This window comes from Rhinoderma darwinii, chromosome 7, assembly GCF_050947455.1.
Source record: "Rhinoderma darwinii isolate aRhiDar2 chromosome 7, aRhiDar2.hap1, whole genome shotgun sequence".
Classification (NCBI taxonomy): domain Eukaryota; kingdom Metazoa; phylum Chordata; class Amphibia; order Anura; family Rhinodermatidae; genus Rhinoderma; species Rhinoderma darwinii.
Window position 1 is genome coordinate 26,590,683 of NC_134693.1, and position 26,053 is coordinate 26,616,735.

General features: G+C 43.2%; 2 protein-coding genes across 2 annotated transcripts; one reads left to right on the top strand and one right to left on the bottom strand.

The window, feature by feature from the left end:
* The first annotated feature begins 1,827 nt into the window (after nucleotides 1-1,827).
* CPT2 (carnitine palmitoyltransferase 2) lies at nucleotides 1,828-11,984 on the top strand. The gene is made up of 6 exons (XM_075833007.1): nucleotides 1,828-1,932; nucleotides 4,453-4,634; nucleotides 7,151-7,231; nucleotides 7,334-7,440; nucleotides 8,587-9,891; nucleotides 11,050-11,984. The coding sequence occupies exons 2-6, from the start codon at nucleotides 4,477-4,479 to the stop codon at nucleotides 11,379-11,381; spliced, it is 1,983 nt and encodes a 660-aa protein (XP_075689122.1). The 5' UTR covers nucleotides 1,828-1,932; nucleotides 4,453-4,476; the 3' UTR covers nucleotides 11,382-11,984.
* A 545-nt stretch (nucleotides 11,985-12,529) lies between these two features.
* On the bottom strand, nucleotides 12,530-25,611 carry CZIB (CXXC motif containing zinc binding protein). The gene is made up of 8 exons (XM_075833008.1): nucleotides 25,507-25,611; nucleotides 23,569-23,652; nucleotides 22,315-22,371; nucleotides 22,021-22,102; nucleotides 20,035-20,066; nucleotides 18,419-18,496; nucleotides 14,308-14,373; nucleotides 12,530-12,803 (listed from the first exon to the last, which is right to left on the bottom strand). The coding sequence occupies exons 1-8, from the start codon at nucleotides 25,510-25,512 to the stop codon at nucleotides 12,726-12,728; spliced, it is 483 nt and encodes a 160-aa protein (XP_075689123.1). The 5' UTR covers nucleotides 25,513-25,611; the 3' UTR covers nucleotides 12,530-12,725.
* Between the last annotated feature and the right edge of the window lie 442 nt (nucleotides 25,612-26,053).

A 26,053-nucleotide genomic window follows, 5' to 3' on the forward strand; every position in this document is an offset into this window, starting at 1 on the left:
ATGAGATATGTGAAAATGTAATTATTAGTTTGTGCATTTTTAGTCCTTGCAGTATGCCCAAAGACAGGTCCATTTTTCTGCTCTCTTGTTGGTAACAGAGTGTGGTTCTCTATGTCACCCTCCCGTATATACATAAAAAATAAAGAGTAGTATGGTGACCAGATAAATAGGAGAGGATAGAAATATAGCACGGTGCAGTGCTCACATAAATGGTGTCACACCGCGTCCATATAGTTGAGGTAAACAGTGTTTAGATATACAGTGCCATACAGCGCCCAGATAAATGGTGCCAACTATGCTTAGATAAATAAGACTATACAGTGCCCAGATAAATACCTATAGACTAATACAGTGCCAATGTAAATAGTGCCATACAGTATCATCCAATGCTTTGTCCAGATGCGTTAGGCCTCATGCACACGATCGTTATTTTTATTCTGGATCCGTAATTGCGTATAAAATACTGATCCATTAATTTCTATCAGCCATGGATACCTTCCCGTATATTTATGGGGGGGGGGGGGGCGAAACTTAGAAATGACCCGCAAAAAATAGGAAACGTCTTGCGGTTCAAATGCGGGTGACACTCCACGGCCTGCCCGTGCAGCAGTAATTACTGACTGTAAATACTGCACGGTCGTGTGCATGAGGCCTAAGTCACAGGTCTCTTCCAAACATAAACCCGTCTACATTCCTTTGCACAAGCCAATTGGTGGTCCAGAGGGCCCATTCTCTATCCCTACCAAGTAGAGGGAACCCCCAGCACCTGCCTGTGTTAGATGTGTGCTGACACATTTTGTGGGGATTTTTTCCCCACTGACCTAAATGGGAAAAAAGTGCAACCGAGCAAAACATGTAAAAAGATCACTATTGGAACATTTCCCGCCACTACTTATTTAACCAAGACTGCGAAGGCCTGTTTCGGGATAATCGTACGCACAGCAGTTCTGCTGTGGTTTTTTAGTCTTTTTTTGGTGCATCTGTTAGGGTATGTGCACACGACCTATTTTCAGCCGTAATTCAGGCGTTTTACGCCTCGAATTACGCCTGAAAAGACGGGTCCATTACGTCTGCAAACATCTGCCCATTGCTTGCAATGGGTTTTACGATGTTCTGTTCAGACGGTGTAATTTTACGCGTCGCTGTCTAAAGACGGCGCGTAAAAAGACGCCCGCGTCAAAGAAGTGCATGTCAATTCTTTGGAGGTTTTTGGAGCCGTTTTTCATTGACTTCATTAAAAAACAGCTCCAATTACATCCGTAATGGACGCCGCGAAATACGCGAGTACTTGCAAAAACGTCTGAAATTCAGGAGCTGTTTTCGCCTGAAAACAGCTCCGTAATTTCAGACGTATTTTACGTTTGCGTGTGAACATACCCTGAGTGTGATTTTGGGCTGCATCTCAGTACAAAGTATTAATATACTCGAAGCAACTGAAATACAGTGAATCATTAACAATCACGGACTTTTCAGGTGCAATATGTGAATGAGATGTTTCTAAAATTTACGATTAACATCTGTCACTGCAGTTCTTCTGGTAACCTAAAAACGCTGTAAAAAAACATACAAATGTAAAATAAAAAAAATGGTGTGTAAATCTAGCCAGCGCTGCACATAAAACATATCTAAGCTCTAATGCTAAGGATGTCATGAGTGAGTGACTTGTATTCTCCATCATGTGTACGTTGAAATAAGTTAGTGTTCTGCACGTATCTATTCCCCGGAACATCCGCCTGTGGGGAAAGTTTCCGGGGGACAGAGTTGCTTGTTACACCTATCCTTGTTTTGAAGCCGGGTAGGACAGAAGGGGTGGGGGAAAGGTGAGATCGGGGGCAGGGGAGGAGGGAGAGGGAACTAGGACAAAGGTAAACGGGACGGTACGGAGGAGAGAGACGAGGTGACAGTTCGCGGAGCGGGAGGACATACACTCCGGTATGGCGAGAGGCCAGATCCTCCACTCAATAAATATAATTTGATTAACTAATGTAAGGGGAATCTGTTAACGCACCTGCCGGAAGTATAAGGGTGTTGCACACCTGTCATTTCAGAAGTTCTGTGCAGGTGTTGGGAAAGTTTTGTTTCTGCTTCACTTTGCAGTAGATGAATACTGTCAGATTTTATTTAGGATTTATATTGTATCTGAGGGTCTGTGAGATCCGTTACACAGCTGCAGCACAGCAAGGTCTTCCATTATCGCTCTATAGAAGTGGCGTGCTGCCTCAGAATAACTCTTGATCCTTTTCTTCCTCGGGAGATAAGCGGGGACATAGACACCTGGCAGCTGCTTATCACCTTCTCCCTATCACGATAATCATACGTGCTCAGCTAACCCTTGTATACATGTTTATTGTGGAATTTTCAATTTTGCATGACCGTTTATATGTGAACTATATCCGAACCATTTAGTTAGAAACGTGAAATTGCGTTGTCTATGACTGCCCATACTAGTGTACAGCAGAAACCGCCATGACGGGATGTGATGTCTGCATGAAATATGGGTAATGCCAGCAGTATGAGACAGGAGCATGGTTGCCAGGCCTCATTGCCCCTTCTCTGACACTTTTAGAGGCTAGTCTGCCTAGACCTGGGAAACGTTAGACTGGTTGCTAGGGACTGGCTGCCTGTCAATTCTTTATAAATGCTGTGGCTATCCCTAGCAACCAGTCTGTCTCAAGAGCCTCAGCTGCAAGCTAGAATGGCACTGTGCTGGCGGCAGAGAAGGCGAAAGCAATTTGGCAGCAGTCATACCATTCCTTCTCATGCTGCACTGTCGGTCAGATTTTTCTGAATCCCTTTAAAGGGGTTCCCCGTTTTGAGCGATCCCTTCTTGTTAGAATGGTCCCTTTGACAATAAACTGATCACAAAGTGTCATCCTGCTGGGACCCTAGAGATCAGCTGTAATCTGTGAAGAAACCTGATAACTTGTTCAATTTCCCTGCAGCGCCACCACAGGGCAAATTAAGCATTACACAGTGTACATTCATGTAAATGGGTTGTCTGTGTAATACTGGACAGGACAGGTCCTCCAGAGTGAGAGACGCTCTTTGTAACCACTCTTTACACTCTGGCCAAGAGATGGGGTTATCCGGAGACCTAAAACTCTTAGGCCTCATGCGCACGACCGTGCCCGCAATCACGTCCCGCGATTGCGGGCACGGCCGGCCGCTGACTGACAGCCGCATTTTCGGGCCGTGCTCCCATACAAAGTATGGGAGCACGGCACGCAAAATGCGAAAGAACGGACATGTTCCATAATTCCCGGAACATTTCCACGGCACTGACACCCTTCCGTAGTGCTACGGAAAGGTGTCAGTGTTCAATGAAAGTGAATGGCTCCGTTTTACGGTCCGTGATTACAGGCATAGACGGCCGCGGACAGTCACCCGCATTTACCGGCCGTACTCCCATTATAAAGTATGGGAGCACTGTCCATGAAATCAAATTATAGGACACGTCGTTCTATTTTTTATGGCCTCTAAGTCTACGGGAAGGTGTCCGTGGGCCATAGAAATGAATGGAACCATATTTTGATCTGCAATTACTGTCGTGTGCGTGGGGCCTTAACCATTAATTTTAGGATATGATTTTATCCCCCCGATATACTTTCATTTCCAATTCTGTACAGAATTGCAGAGTAAAAAAAAAACTATTTTATGGCTTTATTTCAGCGTTGTATGGCAGTATTTTGGCTGTACCGCACCTACTTTTTTAAGTAAGCAACTTTTATGTCTCTGTCTGGGACTGGCGTATTAAAATGTTGCACGGTTCATAACGATTTCTAATATTCCGCTGTGGAGACTTTTCAAAACTAGTGCAAAGGAAAAGTGAAGGAGTTTTCCATAGCAACCAATTAAATTCCAGCTCTCATATTTTTAAGGCCGTATGGAAAATAAAAGCAGCAACTGGATTGGTTGCTTTTATATTGCACTAGCTTTAATAAATCTTCCTGTCTGTCTTTAGACATTGATAAATATGGTGCAGAGCTCTGACTAACAAACCGCCCGTCTGGATGATAAAATCTGAAAGTATACTTGGCTTGTTCATGGACGCTGTTTCTTGTACTGCAGCTGAGCTTAGTGCACGTGAACGTGGATCAACTGTAATACCAGACACAGCCAATGGGCAAGAGGGGCGCTGTTTCTAGAAAGGGATAAAAATCTGACCGTTAAGGACAACTGCATTTTGGGTCCTTTTCACACATTCTAGTGATATCGTATCTTTTGCTGTAATTGTGTCACAAAACTGGCATTTTGCAAAAATCACTGAAAAAAATGCAATGTGACTGTACCGTGTGAATAGGCCCTAATTGTTTCAAACTATTTAACAGCTGTTTGATAAATGTGGAGTGCCCCCTATTTCTCAGGACCCTCTTACACCTGGTTTTGGCTTGTTACACGTAAATCGGTTCTGGTCTTGTTTCTGTAACTCTCCAGACTTGTGTATTTCTCCAGGTTTTACAGATTCTGTTGACTGAAATGGCTCGCCTACTGACTAAATCCGGCTTCCTGAAAGGTGGTTCATCATGTGCCCCAGGCTCCATCTTGCTCAGGGCATACAGCTCTGGAAGCAGTGACGCAGAATATTTGCACAAAAGCATTGTCCCAACCATGCACTTCCAGAAAAGTCTACCGAGGTGGGAATCCGTAATATCTGTTTTCATATTTTTAGTTTTTACCTTTTTGTTCGGATTCTTTGAAAATAAGCTGCTCATAGGTCGTCTTACTGCTGAGACCCTCATTGATCAGCTGTTATCTGTGTAGGAAATCGGCAGTGCTCAATTCCCCTGCAGCGCCACCACAGGAGAAATGAAGCATTGCATAGTGCCCACTGAAATCAATTAACCGTCCTTATAATGCATGAACATGGTTGGTCCTCCAGAGAAAGAGACACTCTTTGTAGCCAATCTCTACCCGGCTAATAGGTGAGGATACTGAATTGGAGACTGTCCATAAACTGAGAAATACCAAATAGTGTATTGAAAATGGGTTTTCTAAACTAAACAAACCTGTATGAGATTGTGTGACTGGAAACAAACAGCATTCAGGCACAGGCTAGGCTCCGAGGCATTTATTCCACTAGACCATTGTGTATACTTAAAGAGAAAATGTTAGGATGAAGAACCCTTTTAAATTAGGATATCTATTAAGTTCCCCAATAACGTTAAGTTTTGTTTTTTTTTGGGTTCTGTATGTAAAACAGAACTTCCCTCTCAGCTGGGATCATATGACCGAGAAATTCTCCAGAAAAAACCTATGCATAAGGCCCAGTTGACAGTGTTTTTTGTTTTTTTTGCCACTGATTTTGACGCGGAAACCATGTTGTTATCGTCGCCAAAAAAGACCCAAATCTTGTCCCAAGGGTGCAGCGGGCTCCAGGTCGGATACGCTGCGTGAGTTTTATGCAGTTTATCCTAAGGCCGAGTTCCCAAGTGTCGGATACGCTACGTAAAAACTGCACAGTGTGTCCGACCTGGAACCCGCAGCACCTTCCGTCCGAAAAGTTGCGCCGCATTGAAGCGGTTTTTCGGACGCAATTTCCACTGTGGAAAGCAGCGCTTGAAAAACAAAACAAAAAAACAATGTCCATACTTACCCCCTCTTCTCTGCACGTAGTCAGTCCTCCTACAATGATGTTGCAGATCATGTTATGCTGCAGCCTGTGATTGGCTGCAGCATCACATGGGAAGAAACGTCATCTCAGGGGGCAAGACTGCTGGAAGAAGGAGGGCATTCGTTTTTGTTTTTTTTCCCGAGTTGCGATTTTTGCGGCGTAATTGCTGCGATTATGCCGCAAAAGTTGCAACACTTGGCTTTCTGTTGCTGGTTTTGCATCCCCGTTGAATTCAATGGGGAAAACCCGCAACAGAAAATCAACACATGCAGCGTAAATTGACATGCTGTGGGTTTAAATTCCGCACCGCAGGTCAGTTTATTAACGTTTAGGCTGCATTTATTTTCTTCAGAGTGGGCGTGAGATTTTCAAATTCTCATCCGTTTTGCTGCTACTGTAAACGTTGCCGAATTTCCACACACAATTCCGCAGCGTTTGCCCTACGTGGGAACCCGGCCTTACAGAGTGTATCCGGTTTTCCTGCACTGTTCAGGTTATCACTCTTTGGCAATCCGTGAAGAGGGATGCACGTTATCCTTACAGGGGGCTATCCTTACAGGGGGCTATCCTTACAGGGGGCTATCCTTACAGGGGTTCCACAAACAACGCCACAATTCTACATAGGCCGTGTCTGGTACTGCAGCTCGGAGCCATTAGCTTAGTCTTATTAACGTCTTAATTAATGTAGCGAGATGTCTCCTTGTGCAATAAGAAATCTGAATAGTGTATAATAGTATTGGGATCTGTGTTGCTGCTATGGTATTAACTGAACACCTAAATGAGCAATGCCGATCTGTGTTATTGCATTATTTGTATAACCAGCATTGATGTGAATATATAGACATGGTTATTGTCATACGTCGGCGGTATAGTTATTACACCCCCTTTTGTATGCTGCGCCATTGAATTAATATTTACCCTATCACAGCCTGATGGAATGATTGAATTAATATTTATCCCCTGAGCCTGCTGTATACTACTGTAAATAATATTCACCCTGACACTGCCTCCATACAGTATATTGCGCCCCTCGCAGTTTAATGCCCCCCATAGCTGCCCCCACACAACCACAATAGTGGCTGATAAAAATAATAATCTACATACTCCCCTAACCCCATTCCAACGACGAGTGGAGGAGATCCCTCCGCTCCTCCGGTCTGTGCAGCTCGGCGTAGACAGGCGCGATGATGTCACTGCCTCGCGTCTGGCGATACATAGTGAATGGTGGAGCAGAGACTTTATGGCTCCCTGCTCTACCATTGGGTTCAACTTTATCTGCGTTCTAAATACGCAGATACAGTTTATACCGGGAACAAAAAAAACGTAAGAAAAAACCCAGAATTCTGCAAGAGGACGTTGATTATTTGTGCTGAATTTCGATTTGTTTTTCTTTTATTCATTGCCCAGCCCTAGCTCTGACATGTATTGCTAGCGTACGTAGTCTGCACTGGCGTTGTATATTTGTGTCACTTCATTCGCTGTGCTTTTCTACGTATTTATTATGCGGTGTGGTGTAATTTCTTCTCTGGTGTTTCCCAGATTGCCTGTTCCTAAACTTGAGGACACAATAAGGAGATACTTGAATGCACAACGACCGCTCCTAGACGATGAACAGTTCAGGTACGGGCATAATATCGGAATAGTATTGGTGCCCATTAATATGCCTTCTAAACAGCGAGAAGTTATCACATTCACCATTATAACGGCCATTATATCTTTCAGCAATACTTCGCAGCTGGCACGTAATTTCCAGAGCAGGGTGGGAAAACAGCTGCACGAGGAGCTCGTCCTGCAGGATAAGCAGAATAAACACACAAGCTACATCTCCGGTAAAAGTCCAAAATGAATAGGTAGCTTCTAAATACAATGGGGTTTATTATTAACGCTAGAGTAAGTTATTGCTAGGAATGGGATTGTCAAGCCGCAGACCTGGTCCGTGTCACTCCATATTTATAGCATGGCTGGATATGAAGGGCCTAGTAATCTGTTGTACAATAACACGGTCCCTTATGTTATAACACTGCTCCATAGTTAATCTCCAAGTTTTAACACCATGGCGTTCCTGGCTCCAAAAATCTGTGCTGTTTAATGGGGTTGTCCACTTTAAATTAATGTTATTCTTTCTATAATTAAAAGTTATACCATTTTCCCATATACTTTCTGTATTCCTCACGCTTTTCAAGATCTCTGCTTGCTGTTATTCTGTAGGAACATAAATTGTTTACCTTCAGTGAATAAAAAAAAAAAAAAAGCGCCTAAAGAAAAACGATATCAAGAAACGATTGAATTTCAAAATCTGCCTCAAAAATCCTAAAGGAATTTTTTTTTTTTCTGCAGGTCAAAAAACGCTGTGTTAACATACTAAGACTGTTGTATGAAGTGCCAGTTGTAATAAATTTCCCCCATAGTTAAAAAAAAAAATGGCATTTGGGTGCTGCAGCTGCCACTAGAAGGAGCTTGAAAAGTTACTGCATACTGTCTTATAATTGAGTCCAGTGTATAAACCATATGCAGTAAACTTCTAAGCTCCCCCTAGTGGTGGTTGCAGGCAGCCCAAATTTTATCTTGTAACTGTAGGTCTATGCAGGTGATTTGGAGCTCTATATCAGAAAAACAGAGCTTCCGATCAATATAAAGATATAGTAAGAAATTAAAAAAACAAAATAAAAATGGTGTCTAGCTGCCACTAGATGGAGCCTATGAGTTTACTGCCTACTTGTCTATAGAAGGAACTACATAATAGAACCGTATGCAGAAAGCTCATTAGTTCCCTCTAGTGGCAGCTGCAAAAACTGGTTAACCTTCGTGCCTGCTGGTAGGGGGAGCTATCCCTTTCTTCTTAGTATCACGCCTCCTAGTGGCAGAAGCTATACCCAAGGTCATCTCTATGTCCCTCATTGATATGAACTCGAAAGGTAGACATTGACTATAAGATCTTTCATTGTAATGATTTTCGTCATCTCCTTCACTTGCAGGTCCGTGGTTTGACATGTATCTCTGTGCACGTGAGCCCATTGTTCTTAATTCTAACCCATTCATGTCCTTTACTTCGGATCCAAGGCCAGAATATAACAACCAGCTGCTCCGAGCCACAAACATGACCGTGTCTGCCATGCGTTTTCTAAAAACCATTCGAGCCGGTTATTTAGAGCCAGAGATTTTCCACTTGAATCCTGCTAAAAGCGACACGCAGAAATTTAGGAAGCTTATTCGTCTTGTGCCTTCCGCCCTATCTTGGTATGGGGCGTACATGGTGAATGCATACCCCTTAGACATGTCTCAATATTTCCGTCTCTTTAACTCCACCCGTATACCAAAGCTGAACAAAGACGAACTGATGACAGATGAGAAAGAAAGACATCTACTGGTACTCAGGAGGGGAAACTTTTATGTATTTGATGTATTAGATAAAGATGGGAACGTAGTGAAAGCCTCAGAAATCCATGCCCATCTGAAGCACATCCTGTCCGATTTAAGCCCCGCACCTGAGCTCCCCTTGGGGTATCTGACAAGTGAAGATAGAAATACATGGGCACTAGTAAGGCAGAAGCTCCTTGACAACGGCAACCAAGAGGCTCTACGGAAAATCGATTCTGCAGTGTTTTGTTTGTGCCTGGATGATTTTCCAACTCGAGATCACATTCACTTGTCACACAATATGCTCCATGGATCTGGTATGAACCGCTGGTTTGATAAATCCTTCAGTGTCGTCATGACGGGGGACGGCGCGGCTGCTATTAACTTTGAGCATTCGTGGGGAGATGGAGTCGCTGTTCTGCGATTCCAAAATGAGGTTTTCAAGGACAGCACAGAGCGGCCCAGTGTATCACCGCAGAGCACTCCAGCAGCCGTGGACTCCACTACAGCCGTACAAAAACTTACCTTCAATCTTGACGACTCGCTCAAAGCCGCCGTATCCGATGCTAAAAAGAAGTTTGATGCATTAGTGGGTTCACTGACCATTGAGGCCATGGAATTTAAGAGAGGAGGGAAGGAGTTCCTGAAAACTCAGAGGCTCAGTCCTGATGCAGTCTCTCAGCTCTCCTTCCAAATGGCCTTTCTCAGGCAGTATGGTCAGACAACGGCAACCTATGAATCGTGCAGCACAGCAGCCTTCAAACATGGCCGAACAGAGACCATCCGCCCTGCTTCTATTTATACCAAGAAGTGCTCCGAAGCTTTTGTGAAGAATCCCTCAAAACATACCTCAGCCGAGCTTAAGGAAATGCTGCAAGATTGCTCCAAATATCACGGACAGCTAACAAAAGAGGCGGCAATGGGTGAGTGATATTCTGATCGGCGAGAACTAAAGACTTGTGCGCACCTACTAAGAATATAAAAAATGGCCCCAAAAAACGGGAATCACGTAGGTAGTGACATATTATGTATGTTAAACTATAACAATATAAGTAACTTTAACCAGTTCAATTTTAGAGAATCCACTATAGAAATCTGCAGGCAATTCCGTAGTTGAAGGTGTAGAGTTCCCGGAACAGTGTAATACACAAGTCTTTTTTTAAAGGGGTTGTCCTGTTGGACATACACTTACACCGACAGATCGCCTTATCACGAGCTGCCGGCAAGTACTAGCGCTGTGGCCCATATAAAGATTTACACAGCCGCTGCTCTCCACTCTGACTTAGGCCTTATTGAGAGGGTCGTGTTTGGCCCGTGATATACGGACAGTGTGTTGGCAATAGCCCCGTTGAATTGCATTGGGCAGTGTGCTGTCAGTTATTTAAGTGGACGGCATACTGACATTTACACAAGGCCTAAGGGTATATTCACACATGGCAGAAATTTCTAAAGATCTGTTCCGTGCATCTGAATGGGGTTGTTTCTGCAGCATTCACATGGATTTCCGTAAACTCCATAAATGGAACGGTGGGTAAATGTACCCTTATATAGTGGAGTCCTAAGCAGGAACTAATGGCGCATATAGCTAGGACTAGTCTCAAAAATACAACTCCTTTTTAGGGGCATAATACAAATTGTTGGACCTTTTTGATTAATAGACTTTTACAGATATTTTTGGTTTGTGTTTTAACTGCATATTTCTTGTGAAGGAGTAGATTTCATCAGAGGAAAGTAGGAAAATCCACAAGGGGAGGGGGAAAGAGAATCGGGCACGTTGGATTTCATCATGCCCAATTCTTTTGTTCTGCTGGGAAAAAGGCTGTGGTCCCAGCGGCTTCTCTACCCCTAGAAATAAACAAGCCGAGCGTGCGCGTTTATGGGAAGATAAGAAAAAAAATCTGTTGGCCAACGTCCATCTTATGTGTAGGGCCAGCTTTAGATGTAGACAGACACCAGTGACTTTTTTAGAGGAAGGTCTGGTGTGCAATCAAAAGTTTTGGCCAAACTTTTCTACCACCAGAAGCTTACGGTTACAATTGTATTTACTCTATGTGTTCATTTATACCTGCCCTCCTCTACAGGTCAGGGCTTTGACAGGCACCTGTTTGCCTTAAGATACCTCGCAGCTGGCAAGGGCATGAATGTTCCAGACCTATTCCAGGATCCGGCCTACGCACGGATTAATCATAACGTCCTATCTACCAGCACCCTGACCAGCCCAGCCGTGCAGCTTGGAGGTTTTGCCCCTGTGGTCCCAGATGGATTTGGCGTGGGCTACGGTGTACACGATAACTGGATTGGTTGCAATATATCTGCCTATCCCGCTCGTGATGTTAAGCAGTTTGTGCAGTGTGTGCATCAATCCTTGGAGGACATCTTCAAAGTATTAGAAGACAAATGCGTGAATAAATAGACGATGCATCGACAGCTGGACAGCGAATGATTTCATTGCCTTTTATCACTTCTTACCTCTGTACTCACAGCTTAGATTGTACAATGTAGTGGAGTTGGCCATAGACATAACAATTTTGATCTAAAATGTTACAATGTTCGGATTATTAGGGAACGACAAGCGGATCCCATAAAGAGAATAAGAAAAAAAAAGCTATTTTAATGTTTATATCGAATGATCAGTTTGAGCTCAATTAAGATGTAACAATAGGAAAAACAAATCTTTTAATGTCCAATGAAAACTTTGTAGATCTTGATTGTGTATGATCTGATTGGTTCAGTGAGAAGATTGTCACGTCTGTGACCCTCTGACACACTTTTCTCGGAACATGCGAGGACTTCATGTTGATCAGGATAATTTATACCAAAGTAAAGCACTTTTATCATGTAGTAATTGATGTGACCGGCTATTCGTCCCCTGAACATGCAGAAGAGGCACAACCGTGCAGTATAAGTATCTCCTCCACAATGATCCTGGAATTGTGTCATATCCATTATTAATGATTTATATACTTCGCTTCATGGTGTCACCAATTCACAATAAATTCAAAGATTTATTTCTTTAGCAATGTTAATGTAACCTGTGAAATGGCTGCTGAGAATGTCAGGTTTTTATTGGTTTGTCGCCTCGGTCTTCGGCCTCGTTCACATGGCAGAGCTGTGTGCGCGGAGACTATATAGGGGCTCCAGGAGTCCCTCTGGCTCTGCGCAGCAACATATTGTATAGATATTGTGCCGCTGGGACAAATTCCTCCACAATACAGCAAGTTTTATTTTCTGTCAGATCGATATACGGTAGAGTTAGACCGCAGACTCCTCTGGATTTCTGATGTTAACTTCTGAAGTAACACATTCTTCAATACATAGTCAGAATTGACACAGATAATTGACAGGATCTCCAAGAGCACCTAAAAGTATGAAGCGCTGCTTAGAAACTTCCATCACTGGAAATCTGACACAACATACTAAATCAAGAGCTATTCAGATCAGTGAAGCTTGGTTTAGCTCTGGAAAAGGCAAATAGTCTGTCAATCACATTGTAACCAAATTGTTAGTCTTTTAATAGACAGAATTACTGCTAAAAAAAAATCTCTCCAAATACTCAATGGAAAAGGTTTGAAAGTTTTATTCCACGTTAAATACTTGCAATAATAAGACGCGTGAATTATTTACATTTTGAACTTGCTGAATGTAAAAGTTTCGGTAACATCCACATTTGATGTGTAACAAGGACCCAGTTGTGTGAGATTGATGGTTTCTGACAGATCACTAACCCCATGACAAATGTTATAGAAATAAGACGGTGTTAGCACTTCTTAAACTGATGTGTCACCTCGTAGATCCCTACAGATTCTTTTGCCTTCTCATCATAATCCGTCCAGTCCTATGTGAGAACAAATGCCTGTCAATATTAACGTTGGTCTATTCGATACATCAACAGCAAGTCATACACATGTTATATTACAAGTTTGTTTAAAGGGGTGGTCTTATCTGGACAACCCTTTCTATGTTAGGGCATATCCGCTCTGGCGGCTACAGGGAATTGTGGCCAAAAAAACCGCACAAAATTTTTGTGCAGTTTTTCGGTCGGAACGTCTGCTGTGGAAAACAGAAGCCAAAATATCAACAATACTTACCCTCTGATGTCCTGCAGACCGGCCTCCTGGGATGATGTTTCATCCCATGTGACCGCTACTGTCTGTGATTGGCTGCAGCGGTCACATGGGGCAAAACGTAATCCCAGGAGGCCGGCCTGGACAAAGCAGACAGAATTCTGGGTAAGTATAATTTAAAAAAAAAATTCCTGCGTTGCGAGTTTCGCGGTGGAATCGCAGCTTTTCCATCGCAAAAACGGCTATTTGTTGCTGGTTTTACCTCCCCATTGAATTCAATGGAGAAAACCTGCAACAAAAAATTGGAATTTACGCAAATACAATTGACATGCGGATTAAAAAAACGCATCGCAGGTCAATTTCTGAGCGGGTTTGCTGTTTATAATTTACTCCGCATGTGGATGAAATTTGTTCAAATCTTATCCACTCTGCTGCTACTGTAATATGCTGCGGATTTTCCGCAACTAAATACGTTGCGGAAAATCTGCAGCATCTACACTGTGAACTTACCCTAAGGCCTCCTTCATACACACAATTTTTCTGAAAAGTTAAAACTGCATTAAAAATCCAGCGTTATTAAAATGTAACATGCAATTTTTTTTTTTATCTAGCGTCATTTTGTACATACTTTTATTGTGGCGTTTTTTTAAGTCTTTGGGTATGTTCACACGCAGAGTCAAAAACGTCGCAAAATATGGAGCTGTTTTCAAGAAAAAACAGATCCTGATTTTCAGAGTTTTTTTGTGCCACTTGCGATTTTTGCTGCATTTTTTATGGCCGTTTTTGGAGCTTTTTTCACTAGAGTCTATGGAAAACGGCTCCAAAAACGTCCCAAGAAGTGTCCTGCACTTCTTTTTCGCGGACGTTTTTTTACGCGTAAAAAAAACGCAGCGAAAAACACTCCGTCGTAACAGAACGCCGTTTTCCTATTGAAATCAATGGGCAGATGTTTGGAGGCGTTCTGCTTCCGATTTTTCTGCGTTTACGGCCCAAAAAACGGCCGAAAATAGGCCGTGTGAACATACCCTTATAGGGAAGCCTATGGGAAAAATGACAAAAAAAAACACCATACCAAGAGCATTCTGTGTTTGGAAAAAACGCCACTGATCACAAAATTGCCTCAAAAACACCACAAATCAAAACGCAATTGTATGTAGCGCATTTTATATTTTACTATAGAATTTAATGTAACAACTGGCCACAAAAAAAGCATTAAAAAATGCACAAAATCGCAGCAAAACGTTGTGTGTGAATCCAGCCTAACCAAACACAAACCTTTTCCTGCAGGTTAATGTCATTGAAGGGAGTCCCAGTTTCTGCCCCTTCTGCAGCAAATCCAGCCTGCAGGGAGATCATAAAAAGAACAATCGTCATTACTTGGTGTTTTTCTATTATTTCGACCCCATAAATAGATAAATGGGAGATCTCCTTTTTACATTGAGAATAATAAACGGTATACAGCACGCACAAGTAATGCAGAATTCAGTACAGTCCACAGTGGGTGAAGTAAATATGTCCGTGAATAAATAATGACAGTCTATGACTCAGTTTAGGTATATTATTGATTTGTAGTCCCTGCGGAGTGGTCCCTTTTACAGAATAGACAATAATTAGTTACATCAGACCCGTGCTGTGACTAATCTGTAATCTACTAAAGAGATTACAGATTTAAAAAGGTGCATAAAAAAAGCAGCAATCTTTACTATTCCCACAATAGGGCAGTAAACGAACACACATAGGTCCTTGTGAAACCGATTAACGAGCTGTCTCATTGATCAGCGCTCGTTTACACGGTCCACGTCGGGCCGTGTAAGGGTATGTTCACACACACTAATTACGGACGTAAATCGGGCGTATTAACCCCCGAATTACGTCCGAAATTACAGCTTGAATGCGTTGACAGACATCTGCCCGTTGAAAGCAATGGGCTGACGTTTGTCTGTTCACACGAGGCGTATATTTACGCGTCGCTGTCAAAAGACGGCGCGTAAATAGATGCCCGCGCCAAAGAAGTGACCTGTCACTTCTTGGGGCGTAATTGGAGCCGTTATTCATTGACGCCAATGAAAAGCAGCGCCAATTACGTCCGTGATGGACGCGGCGTTCAAGCGCCTGCACATGCCGTTACGGCTGAAATGACGGGGCTGTTTTCTCCTGAAAACAGCCCCGTAATTTCGGCCGTTACGGACGCTGCCGTGTGAACATACCCTAAGACCACCTTAGGGGTACATTTCCTGGCCGGTAAATGAGCGCCAAAGTCTGCAGTATTTGTATGAGCGTGGTGCTGCCTTCAGACCAGACAAGCATACAGGTCTGGGTCCACACAAAGCATAATGTGGCTTTTATATTACACGTCGTGGCCGTTGTATGCGAGTGTATGGAAAATTATAAACTCCCTTTTACAAGTGCAGAGCTGCACTGGGTGTGTTTTTTTTTTTAATTATCTATTTGCACTGTGTGGTTTTAAGGGCCGGCTGCATTTCTTTTTAAAACAGAATAACTACTATCCCTGGTGTTTTTGCAGTATTTTGCCCCTTTAGGGTTGGAACACACACAGCGTATGCAGGGCAGATACACTGTGTCAAGCTGAGCAGAGTATCCGCCCTGAACACCACAGGAAAGGCTGTCCGAAATTCGGCACCACGCTGTGGTGCGTTTTTTCAGACGTAAATTATCGCACATACTTACACCCTCCCTCCTCTGACGTCCGCTCCGGCCTCCCTGGATGACGTTGCAGGCCAGGTGACATAATTACTTGTGATTTTTACGGCGGAATTACTGTGATTCCGCTGCAAATATCGCAACACACACGCAACTTTATTGCGGGTTTAAGCACCCCAAAAATTAAACTGGAAAACCTGCAACAAGAGCTGCGAATCCGCAACATTAATTGGTTGAAGAAACTGCACCGCAAGTCAATTTATGTGCGTTTTTATCGGCTGCATTTTTCCGTAGTGAGGGGATGAGATTTGTTGAAATCTAACCCGCGCTGCTGCAACTGTAATACGCTGTGGATTTTCAATTAATGCGCTGCACCCTTAGGGTATGTTCACACGGCCTATTTTCGGACGTTTTTTGGGCCGTCGACGCCCGAAAAAAATCGGAAGCAGAACGCCTCCAAACATCTGCCCATTGATTTCAATGGGAAAAACGGCGTTCTGTTCCGACAGGCCGTTTTTTTACGCGGGGGTTTTGTTAAAAAAATGGCCACGAAAAAGAAGTGCATGTCACTTCTTCAGACGTTTTCGGAGCCGTTTTTTATAGACTATTGAAAACAGCTCCAAAAACGGGCGTAAAAAACGCTGCGAAAATCGCGAGTGGCTTAAAAAAACATCTGAAAATCAGGAGCTGTTTTCCCTTGAAAACAGCTCCGTATTTTTAGCCGTTTTTGACTCCGCGTGTGAACATACCCTTAAGATCAGGATCACACACACAGTTTTGGTGCGGTTTTTGGCTCAGCTTTTTGAGCCAAAGTCAGAAGATGCGTCCAAGCGGAAGGAAAGGTATAAAGAAAAAAGACTGATGCATCTTTTTTCTTGTGTCCACTCCTGTGTTTGGCTCAAAAAAACAGGGCCACAAAAACTGCATAAAAACTGTGTGTGTGTGTGATCCTGGCAGCACGTGCATTTATTTCTGCAAGCCCATGAAGAAGAATGAGACATGTTTACTGCATATGAATATGCCCTTATGCCAGGATCACACACAGTTTTGCCGTTTTTTTTTTGTGATTTTTTTTTTTTTTTAAGCCAAAGCCAGGAGTGGATCCAAAAGGAAGGAAAGTTATAAAGAAAAAAGACTGAATCTATAAAAAAAACAGCCAAAAACTGCATCAAAATGGTGTGTGATACTGGCCTAATAGGGGAAAACTCAATTCAAAAACATTGTGCAGTATTTTCATGCAGCGCTATTTTAAATCGGAATTTAACCTGTTAGTGACCGGCCCAACGTGTTTCTACGTCGGTCACTAACGGGCCTTATTCCGATGCCATAGACTTTTTACGTCGCGGCATCGGAATAAGTTTACAGAGCAGGGAGCTGTCAGATCTTCCTGCTAGAGGCAGCTGTGGGCTGGGAGCGTCCCTGCTCTGCCGTGTTAGATCGATATTAGTATCGATCTCACACGTTTAACCCCTCAGATGCGGCGCTCAATAGCGAGCACCGTATCTGAGTGGTTTTGGAGAGAGGGCAGGAGCTCCCTCTCATCCCACTGACACCCGGCGATACGATCGCCGAGTGTCTGTGTCTCTAATTGCAGCCGGGGGTCTAATAAAGGCCCCCAGGTCTGCCTGTAGTGTATGCCTGCTAGATCATGCCGCAGGCATAACCTAGCAGATGCCTGTCCGTGTTAAACGGACAGGTAGTAATACACTGCAATACAAAAGTATTGCAGTGTATTATAAATGCGATAGCAGAATCGCATATTATAGTCTCCTAATGGGACTAGTAAAAAAGTGAAAAAAAAGTTTAATAAAGTTAATTTTAAAAAAAATGTGAAAAAAAATGTAAAACCCAGCTTTTCCCCTTACAAAATGCTTTACTGTTAAAAAAACAAAATAAAGTTAAAAAGTTACACATATTTGGTATCGCCGCGTCCGTAACGACCCCGACTATAAATCTATTACATTATTTAACCCGCACGGTGAACGCCATAAAAAAAATTAATAAAAAACTATGGAAAAATTGCTGTTTTCTGTGAATACTGACTTTAAAAAAATGTGATAAAAAGTGATCAAAAAGTTGCATCTACTCCAAAATGGTACCAATAAAAACTACAAGTCTTCCCGCAAAAAAAAAGCCCTCACACAACCGCATCGGCGAAAAAATAAAAACGTTACCGCTCTTCAAATATGGAGACACAAAAACAAATAATTTAGAAAAAAAAAGCATTTTTCCTGTGTAAAAGTAGTAAAACAAACAAAAACGATACAAATTTGGTATCGTTGCAATCGTAACAACCCGCTGAATAAAGTTATTGTGTTATTTATACCACACGGTAAACGGCGTAGATTTAGGACGCAAAAAAGAGTGGCAACATTTCTGATTTTTTTCTATTCCCCCCCAAAAAAAAGTTAATCAATAAATAATATGTACCTAAAAATGGTGCTATTAAAAAATACAACTTGTCCCGCAAAAAACAAGACCTTATACAGCTATGTCGAAGCGAAAATAAAAAGGTTATAGCTCTTGGAATGCGACGATTGAAAAACGTAAAAAATTAGCTTGGTCATTAAGGTCCAAAATAGGCTGGTCATTAAGGGGTTAATGACAGATTTTATTAGGAATCTATGATCCATTTGACTGACACAAATGAGAGATGGAGACGACTGTACGGAGAGAGGTTTACGGACATACTGCTTGGGGAACAAACACCTGCTTCAAAATTTACCTGAGGTTGAAAATCAACAGGTTCCAAACCTCGACACTCAAATTCCACTATAGTTTTAAAACGCTCGCTGTTCTCAGCCTGAATAGGATAAAAAGCAAAACAAAAATATTACACGAGAGACGAAACAGAGAAACACTCAGGTAAAGCTCCTATTCATAGACCACCAACTTATTACATACAGGCAGTGTCTTTCCCTTCATAAACAGCTGATTTATGGATCTTTCAAATTTATCAATTAGGCCTTGTTCGCACAGTGCAGATTTGCTGCAGATTTTGCAAGTATTTTTTTTATGCCAAAACCAGGAACGGAACTGAAACAGAAGAAATATATAAAACAAGGCTTAATAAGTCTGCTCTCCTGGATCCAATTCTGGTTTTGGCATAAAATATGCATGCAAAATCTGTAGCAAATCTGCACTGTGTGAACAAGGCCTTATACTTGAAAGGTAACAGATTATCAAATATTTGGGATTATTAGTCAGCCATAGAAAAGTATATAAAGCCCACTTGTAAAGGCAGAGAATCTTTAGGAAGACAGCTGAAATATAATGTTAACACTAAGGTCCTGTTCACACGGCGGAAATTTTATGGCAGAACCCAGAACAGATTCTGCCGCAAAATTCTGTCTCCCGTTCATTTTAATGGGAGTCGCACGCTTTTTGCCAATAGCTGATTTTGTAAGTTAGCGGAAACAAGAAGCGTCCTGCTCGATCTTCGGGAATAATTCTGCAGCTGACTTTTTCGGCGGTACTCGTAAACGCAAAATCCGCTGCGTGTACAGGGGATAAATTTACTACAATAATTAAAAGGGGTTTTTCGGGTAAAAAAAGATTTTTTTGTGGCTTTAAATGACAAATGAGGACTACTTACTTATAGATGGACGATGCATAGGTGAAAAGCGCCATTCCTCTCTTTTCAGTGGCAGTCACGTGACCACAAAACTTGCTTTCTCAGTTTCGGGCCAATGAAGTGGGCGGGTCACTAGGAGCTTTTGTTCTCCTAAACCTTTCCTCTACATCAAAATGCTTCCTAACTGCGCAGCGCATGTGCTGGGGGATCGCAACGAGGACAGAACACAAGGGGAGTGTATTCAGATCACATGCTTTTGTGACGCACTGACCTCTGGGGGAGCGCTTAGCCCAGTGACAGGGTGACAATGAACTGACTAGCAATGAACTGCTCACGTGACACTGAAAGCGACGGTACGGCTCATCTCACCGATGCAGCGTCCATCTATAAGTAAGTAGTCCTCACTTTTCATTTAAAGCAACAAAAAACGTTTTTACCCAGAAAAACCCCTTTAAGTGTTGAAATCAGAAAAGGTTTCTTATTGGTTCTCTTTGCTCATCTTCTTGTGAAACTCCACATTATATTGCAGATCTGAAAATAGTGCTGGATTGTCAGAAGTTCTGGATTATCGGATGCCAAATTAAAGGAATTTTACTGTACTCTTACGAGTACGACGTTGGAATAACATTCGGATACTGAATAAATATGACATTAATAATCTGACCGACATTAGAGCTTATCTGTGAAAATCTGTTCATGTTGGCCATGCATAAAACGTAAAACTACACATGTACTAGAACATTGCTCTAACCAATGTAATCACTTACATTGTACGGCTGCAAAGAAGTGCGCAATATATCTGTGCAAAAAAACAAAAACAGAAAAGGGCGGATTAATACAGTTTCTCTTACCACTTCTGCAGATATAGCCACAGATTTCACTCAAAGCCGTAAATCCGCAACATAAGGCCCAATGCACACGACCGTAGAATTAATCCGTAATTACGGACCCATTCATTTCTATTGCCCACGGACACCTTCCCGTGCATTTACGGGAAGGTGTCTGTGCCGTAGGAAGCCTCCGCAAAATATAGGACATGTCCTATTTTTTGCTTTTTACGGACCGTGCTCCCGTACTTTATGGGTGGCTGTCCACGGCCGGCCGTGCCCGTATTTACAAACCATGATTACAGGAACGGTCGTTTGCATGGGGCCTAATACAGTAGCAGCAAAGTGGATGAGATTTGAACCAATTTTATGCACAGGCTGCGTAAATGATGAGCCGAAAAAACGCCTTGAAATTGACCTATGGTGCGTTATTTAATCTGTGATGAAAGTCTGTGGCATTTCTGCAATAAATATAAACCGATAGAAAATCTGCAGCATGTCTAGAATCCACTGTGGATTTTTTTTTACATTGTAAGTGCATGGCATTAGTTAAAAACCCCATTCACATACATTGTACTGTACCTTGTTGCAACATTTGTGTGCACGATGTTTGAACCCGGCCTTAAGGGGATGTATGGTTTAGAAAAGCTGTTCAGGACCCACATCTATCACCCGGTGCAGCTATAAAGGGCATCTGAATGTATTACACACGCAGCCAATTGATTTCAATAGGAACTGTGTAATCAGGTCCGGCTCCAGGTTTACGTGGGCCCTTGGGTGACACAGACTTAGTGGGCCCCATCGCGGGGGAACTCGCGGCAGCAGTAAAATGGTAGAAAATGTTGTGCCCCCATATAGAAGTTAGGCCCCCATTTTGCACCCCCATATATTTAGTGCCCTCTGTAGATAGTGCCACAGTGCCCCCTGTAGATTGTGCCACACAGCCCCCCACCTAGATAGTGCCACACAGCCCCCCGCTAGTGCCACAAAGCCCCCCTCCCAGATAATGCTACACAGCCCCCCTCCCTGGTAGTGTTACACCACCCCCCCTCCCTGGTAGTGTCACACCACCCCCCCCCCCCTCCCTGGTAGTGTCACACCACCCCCCCCTCCCTGGTAGTGTCACACCACCCCCCCCTCCCTGGTAGTGTCACACCACCCCCCCTCCCTGGTAGTGTCACACACCCCCCCCCTACTTATAGATAGCGCCATTGGAGCTCCCTCTAGGAGTGGAATGCCCAGCCAGAGCATTGCTGACTCTCTGGCTGGGGATTCCTCTCCAGGAGGAGCCCGACGTCACTGTCCATGTATGGGTAGTGACGTCAGGGGCTTCTTCAGGAGCGGAATCCCCGGCCAGAGCGTCGGCAAAGCTCTGGCTGAGAATTCAGCTCAAGGAGGTGTCACTGACTTCACTATATAGGAATGCATAGTTTGTTCTAGTTTTTCTATACAGTTGGCCAGTGCGTATCCTGCGCAGTGTACATTTTTTTAAACATGTGGACCTGTAGATGATGTATACCATTGTATGGATCGGGAGATTTTCCTGGCATATATGGCGAACAGACACACTAAACATGATGTGTGCAACGCTCTGGCCAGGGATTCCACTCCTGGAGGAGCCATGACTGCAGCGTCAGCACCCAGCAGCCACGTGGGTCCCCCCAAGGGTAATGGGCCCCGGCACTTGTAATGGGCCCCGGCACTTGCCCAGGTTCGCCGGGTGCTGACGCCGGCCCTGTGTGTAATGTTTAATTTGTTTTGTGGTGGCGCTGCAGTAAAATTGAACAGTTGCTGCCGGATTCCCTTACAGAGTACAGCTGATTGCTGGGGTCACAGCATTGGGACATCCTAGGATCAACTTATTGCCGGGGGACCCTTCTAAAAAAATACTTTTTTCATGGCAGTCCACCCTTTAATATGACTCACCTATGGAGTTTTCTCGAGAACACAGCTTACACTTCTGTACCATACTGGCGCTGCCTCTGCCACCCTTTAGAGGGACACTGTCCTAGGAGTAAATAAATGAAAGCCCTAAATAATGAAAAGGTTTTTTTTTAGCAGACCTATACCTGAAATCTAGAGAACACTCATCCACACCTGAATAATCATATAAAACCGCCATCAGAAACACACATTTGCCTCTCACATCTCATTCCTTCAATGAAAAGCTGCCATATGCAATTATTATAATAAAACAGCAAAAATAGTATTCTCTCTCACCATCAATGTGATATACTGCCATTTGTCCGATACCTCTGCACAGTTTCCACATTTTAACTATGAGGGGAAAAAAAAAAAAAAAACAGATGGAAAAAAAGAAGTGTTATGAGATTTAGATCAGGGATCTCCACCTTCCTATGACAGGCATGACAGGTACTCTTTAAAGGGGTATTCCAGTCTAAAGCATGTTTCACCTATCCACTGGATAGTCTATAAATGCTAGATTGGTGGGGATTGGAGCACTGGGAACCCCAACGATCACGATCGGGGGTCTGTCATCCCCACAGACTTTGGATTGAGCGGCATGTCGGCTGCAACTCCATCTAGCCAGCGTCTTGTGGCTCAGTGAAATGGGGACCTCAATTCTGGCGATCAGTGGTGGTCCAGTCGAGCGGACCTTCGCCAACCCAGCATTTATTACCTATCCAGTGGATAGGTGAAAAATGCTTTAGGCTGGAGCACCCCCTTAAATCTATAAGAACCAATAGTCCTATATATAGTTGTAGTTTCTCAACATCTGAAGAGCCATAGGTTGAAGACCAATGCTGACAAAAAGTCAGGCTATCGAGAGGAAAATGTAGCTACCCTATTTATGGATTGCTAATCCTAAGGCCCTGTTCACACTGAGTTTTTTTGCAGGCGGAAAAATTCTCCTTCAGGAATTTTGAGGCAGATTTTGGCCTGCCTGCACTCTCTTTGCCGTGTTTCTCGGCCACAGCCATTGAGCGCCGCGGGCAAAAAAATGCAGTGAAAACTGCTTTCTCTGCCTCCTATTGATGTCAGGTCAGAGACGGAAACGCCTGAAGAAAGGGCATGACGCTTCTTTTTCCCACTTGAAAAAAACGCCTCCCCCCTTGAAATCAATGGTTGGCGTTGTCACCCGTTATTCTGGTGCAAATTCTGACTCGGTTTCCACGTCAAAAACCGCGCTAAAGAACTCCAAGTGAACTAGGCCTAAGGGCTCCATAGAGCGCCGCTTATCTTATGAAAAATGTAGTTGGTGTATATCCAAACAGCTCACAAATCAATAGATAATGGTGATATACCCTCTAAACAATGGTGTCCACATAGAAGTGGCATACAATTCCCATATGCCAGTAGTAGTCATGTATTTCACTGGAAAGAGAATAGAAACAACTGCACATCTGTTATCTTTATGTGATGCATAAACATTATTTACTGTATAACAGGGACACTATATCTGATTTCAATATAAATTGAGATACTGTGCCAAAATCAAAAATATCCTCTCACCTTAAGGAACCAGCGGAAATCATCACCCACAGGCCGCAGCTTAGTGATGTTTTCTAGATTGGCCTTCAACTGTAATGCAAACTTCTACAAACGTTCATAAGACGTAAAAAAAGGAGAAAAAACGGTGAACATTTTATAATAGTTGATTTCAACAGATCACAAATCCAGTGTACAAGTTGTAGAGCCACATGGGGCAGAGCACGGGCGCACATTAACAGGCTACACTGAACTACTAATTGGCGGCCTTTTGCATTGTATTTCCGCAGCGTATTTATTCTATGTATGCCTATGGGAAAAATGCTCTGCAACGCAAGAACTAGTGAAATCTGTCTGCAATGCAGAATATGTTTCCCATAGGCGCACACAGTATACATACGCTGCGGAAAAACAATGCAAATACGCCACACGTGAGCGCATAATGCAACAAGAAACCCCAGAAAAACGTGTTATTTATTTATTTTTTACATTTACGTCATGTGCCAACTTTTTTTTTCCAGTGCCCACTCAGGCCACTGTTTTGTCTAGGTTTTCCCCCTCATTGCCATACAACAGGCGTCAAGGTGAGCACGCTATGACACCACATTAAGCTTATCCCTACATATTGCAGAGGAAGATATAGGCCGAGAAAAAGCAAACAGGAAGGCAACGCTCTGAGACCTATGTCATTTTGTAGGCAAACTAAAGGAGATCACTGTTTTAAAAGGGCAATATGAGATTACAAAAGAAAAAAAAAAAGAGCACGTCTTTTATCCCCAAAAACACCATCACCCTTGTCCATGGGCTGTGTCTAGCACTGCAACCCAAAACACTGAAAAGACCCTGCTAATTGGCGGGAACATGAACTAATAATTACTAACAACTGAAGGCAAAAGAAGCCCAATATCCCAACTATCATGAAACAAAATATAAAATAACCTTTATTCGGCCGTGTTCACATGGGCGTTGTCTTTCCGTTGGAGGTTTCCGGCAAGTTAACCCCTCAATGGTAAGGAAAACGGAAACCTTAGCTTCCGTTTGCATCACCCTTGATCTCGATGGTGACGGAAACGTTGCTAAAGGTTTTGGTTTCTCACCATTGTGACAAGGTTCCGTTTTTTTGATGGAATCAATAGGGCAGTCTCTTAGGCTTCGTTCATATCTGCGTCAGGGTTGTTCCGACGGAGCTTTCTGTCAGAACGGAGCCCTGACTGGCACAAACGGAAACCATAGGCAGTCGACTACGGTATTGATTCCGTCAAAACGGCGGAACCCTTGCACAACGGAGACAAACGGAAACCATTGGCACCGGATCGTCACCACTGAAATCAATAGTGACGGAAACCTGATTTCCGTTTGTGTCAGTCAGGGCTCCATTCCGACGGAAAGCTCAGACGGAACGGAGCCCTGACGCAGATGTGAACGAAGCCTTACGGTACGGTCCCACGTAGCAGCATCTGCATTTGGCCAAAACCCCCACCCATATTTTGGCAAGTATTATGGGCAAGTATGTGTGGCCATTCGCCACCGCATGTGGGTGGGGTTCTGGTCGCATGCGGACGCTACTACATGGGACCCTACCTTGTGCACCGTATTGCGACATTTTGAAGTGTGCAATCGAACAATTGATGCAGCGGTTTTATTTGTAACAATACTGATGGTGGCAATTTATAAACTGCAATAACACAGAGAAGTTACATCAGGATTGAATGACAACTAATGAGCAGTACAGTGTGCAGCCTGTGTGGTTTCTTACATACGAGCTGCCCACTGCTTATACCATAAGATTTCTCTCTATACCATAAGCCATTCCTCGAGTGTACATTCGGTTCTGGTATATATATAATGCAGATATATTTAACCCTTCATATTCCTGCAGGCTGCTACGTCATAGCCTTATTGTAATACGAAAAAAAAGAAACATGCAATTCTGTAGTCATTAAAACTTAACCGAGAACTTACCACCATGACGTCACGGGGTGCTTGCTTTACGGCATAGAACGAAAACTGCACTCGTCGTAAAGAGTTCTACGCCAGCAGCATCACGTGACCGAGTAGACTGCAGTTCAGCATTTGATGCTGAGAGATGATAGAACATCGCCATCTGCTGGTAGTAGCGTTATTGACATGCAGCAATAAATCTTTTCCTCATGGACGTAGTGAAAGAAAGGACCGATGTGTTTTACGGTCTCACAAGATATTTTACCGTTTTTAAAGATTTTTTGTATATAACGTTTTCCAATATCCTTCAAAATTCTGTAAATGTAATTTGTTACTCTGTAATATAGGTTTGGTTTTTCCAACTCACTTCACCCAAACTGAATATACCTAGGATTGCATTGAGGAAGAGGCTCTGTGGGAGTTGTGAAAACTAAATTGTCAGCACTACATCTGTGTAGCCTATCACAGGCAAAATGTATGCATAGATGTAGCAGAGGGGAGTTTGTAATGCGGCACAGTTTGCCATGATATTCCAATGTTTTGTTTTTTCCCCCTCTGGTGCTCCATA

Coding starts and splice junctions, on each gene's coding strand:
- CPT2 (XM_075833007.1), top strand. CDS start 4,477: ATGGCTCGCCTACTGACTAAATCCGGCTTCCTGAAAGGTGGTTCATCA. Junction 4,635..7,150: donor TTCCAGAAAAGTCTACCGAG/GTGGGAATCCGT, acceptor GGTGTTTCCCAG/ATTGCCTGTTCCTAAACTTG. Junction 7,441..8,586: donor ACACACAAGCTACATCTCCG/GTAAAAGTCCAA, acceptor CTTCACTTGCAG/GTCCGTGGTTTGACATGTAT.
- CZIB (XM_075833008.1), bottom strand. Junction 22,372..23,568: donor ATTTCCGCTGGTTCCTTAAG/GTGAGAGGATAT, acceptor TTCCCCTCATAG/TTAAAATGTGGAAACTGTGC. Junction 20,067..22,020: donor TTCTCGAGAAAACTCCATAG/GTGAGTCATATT, acceptor TTTTTTGCACAG/ATATATTGCGCACTTCTTTG.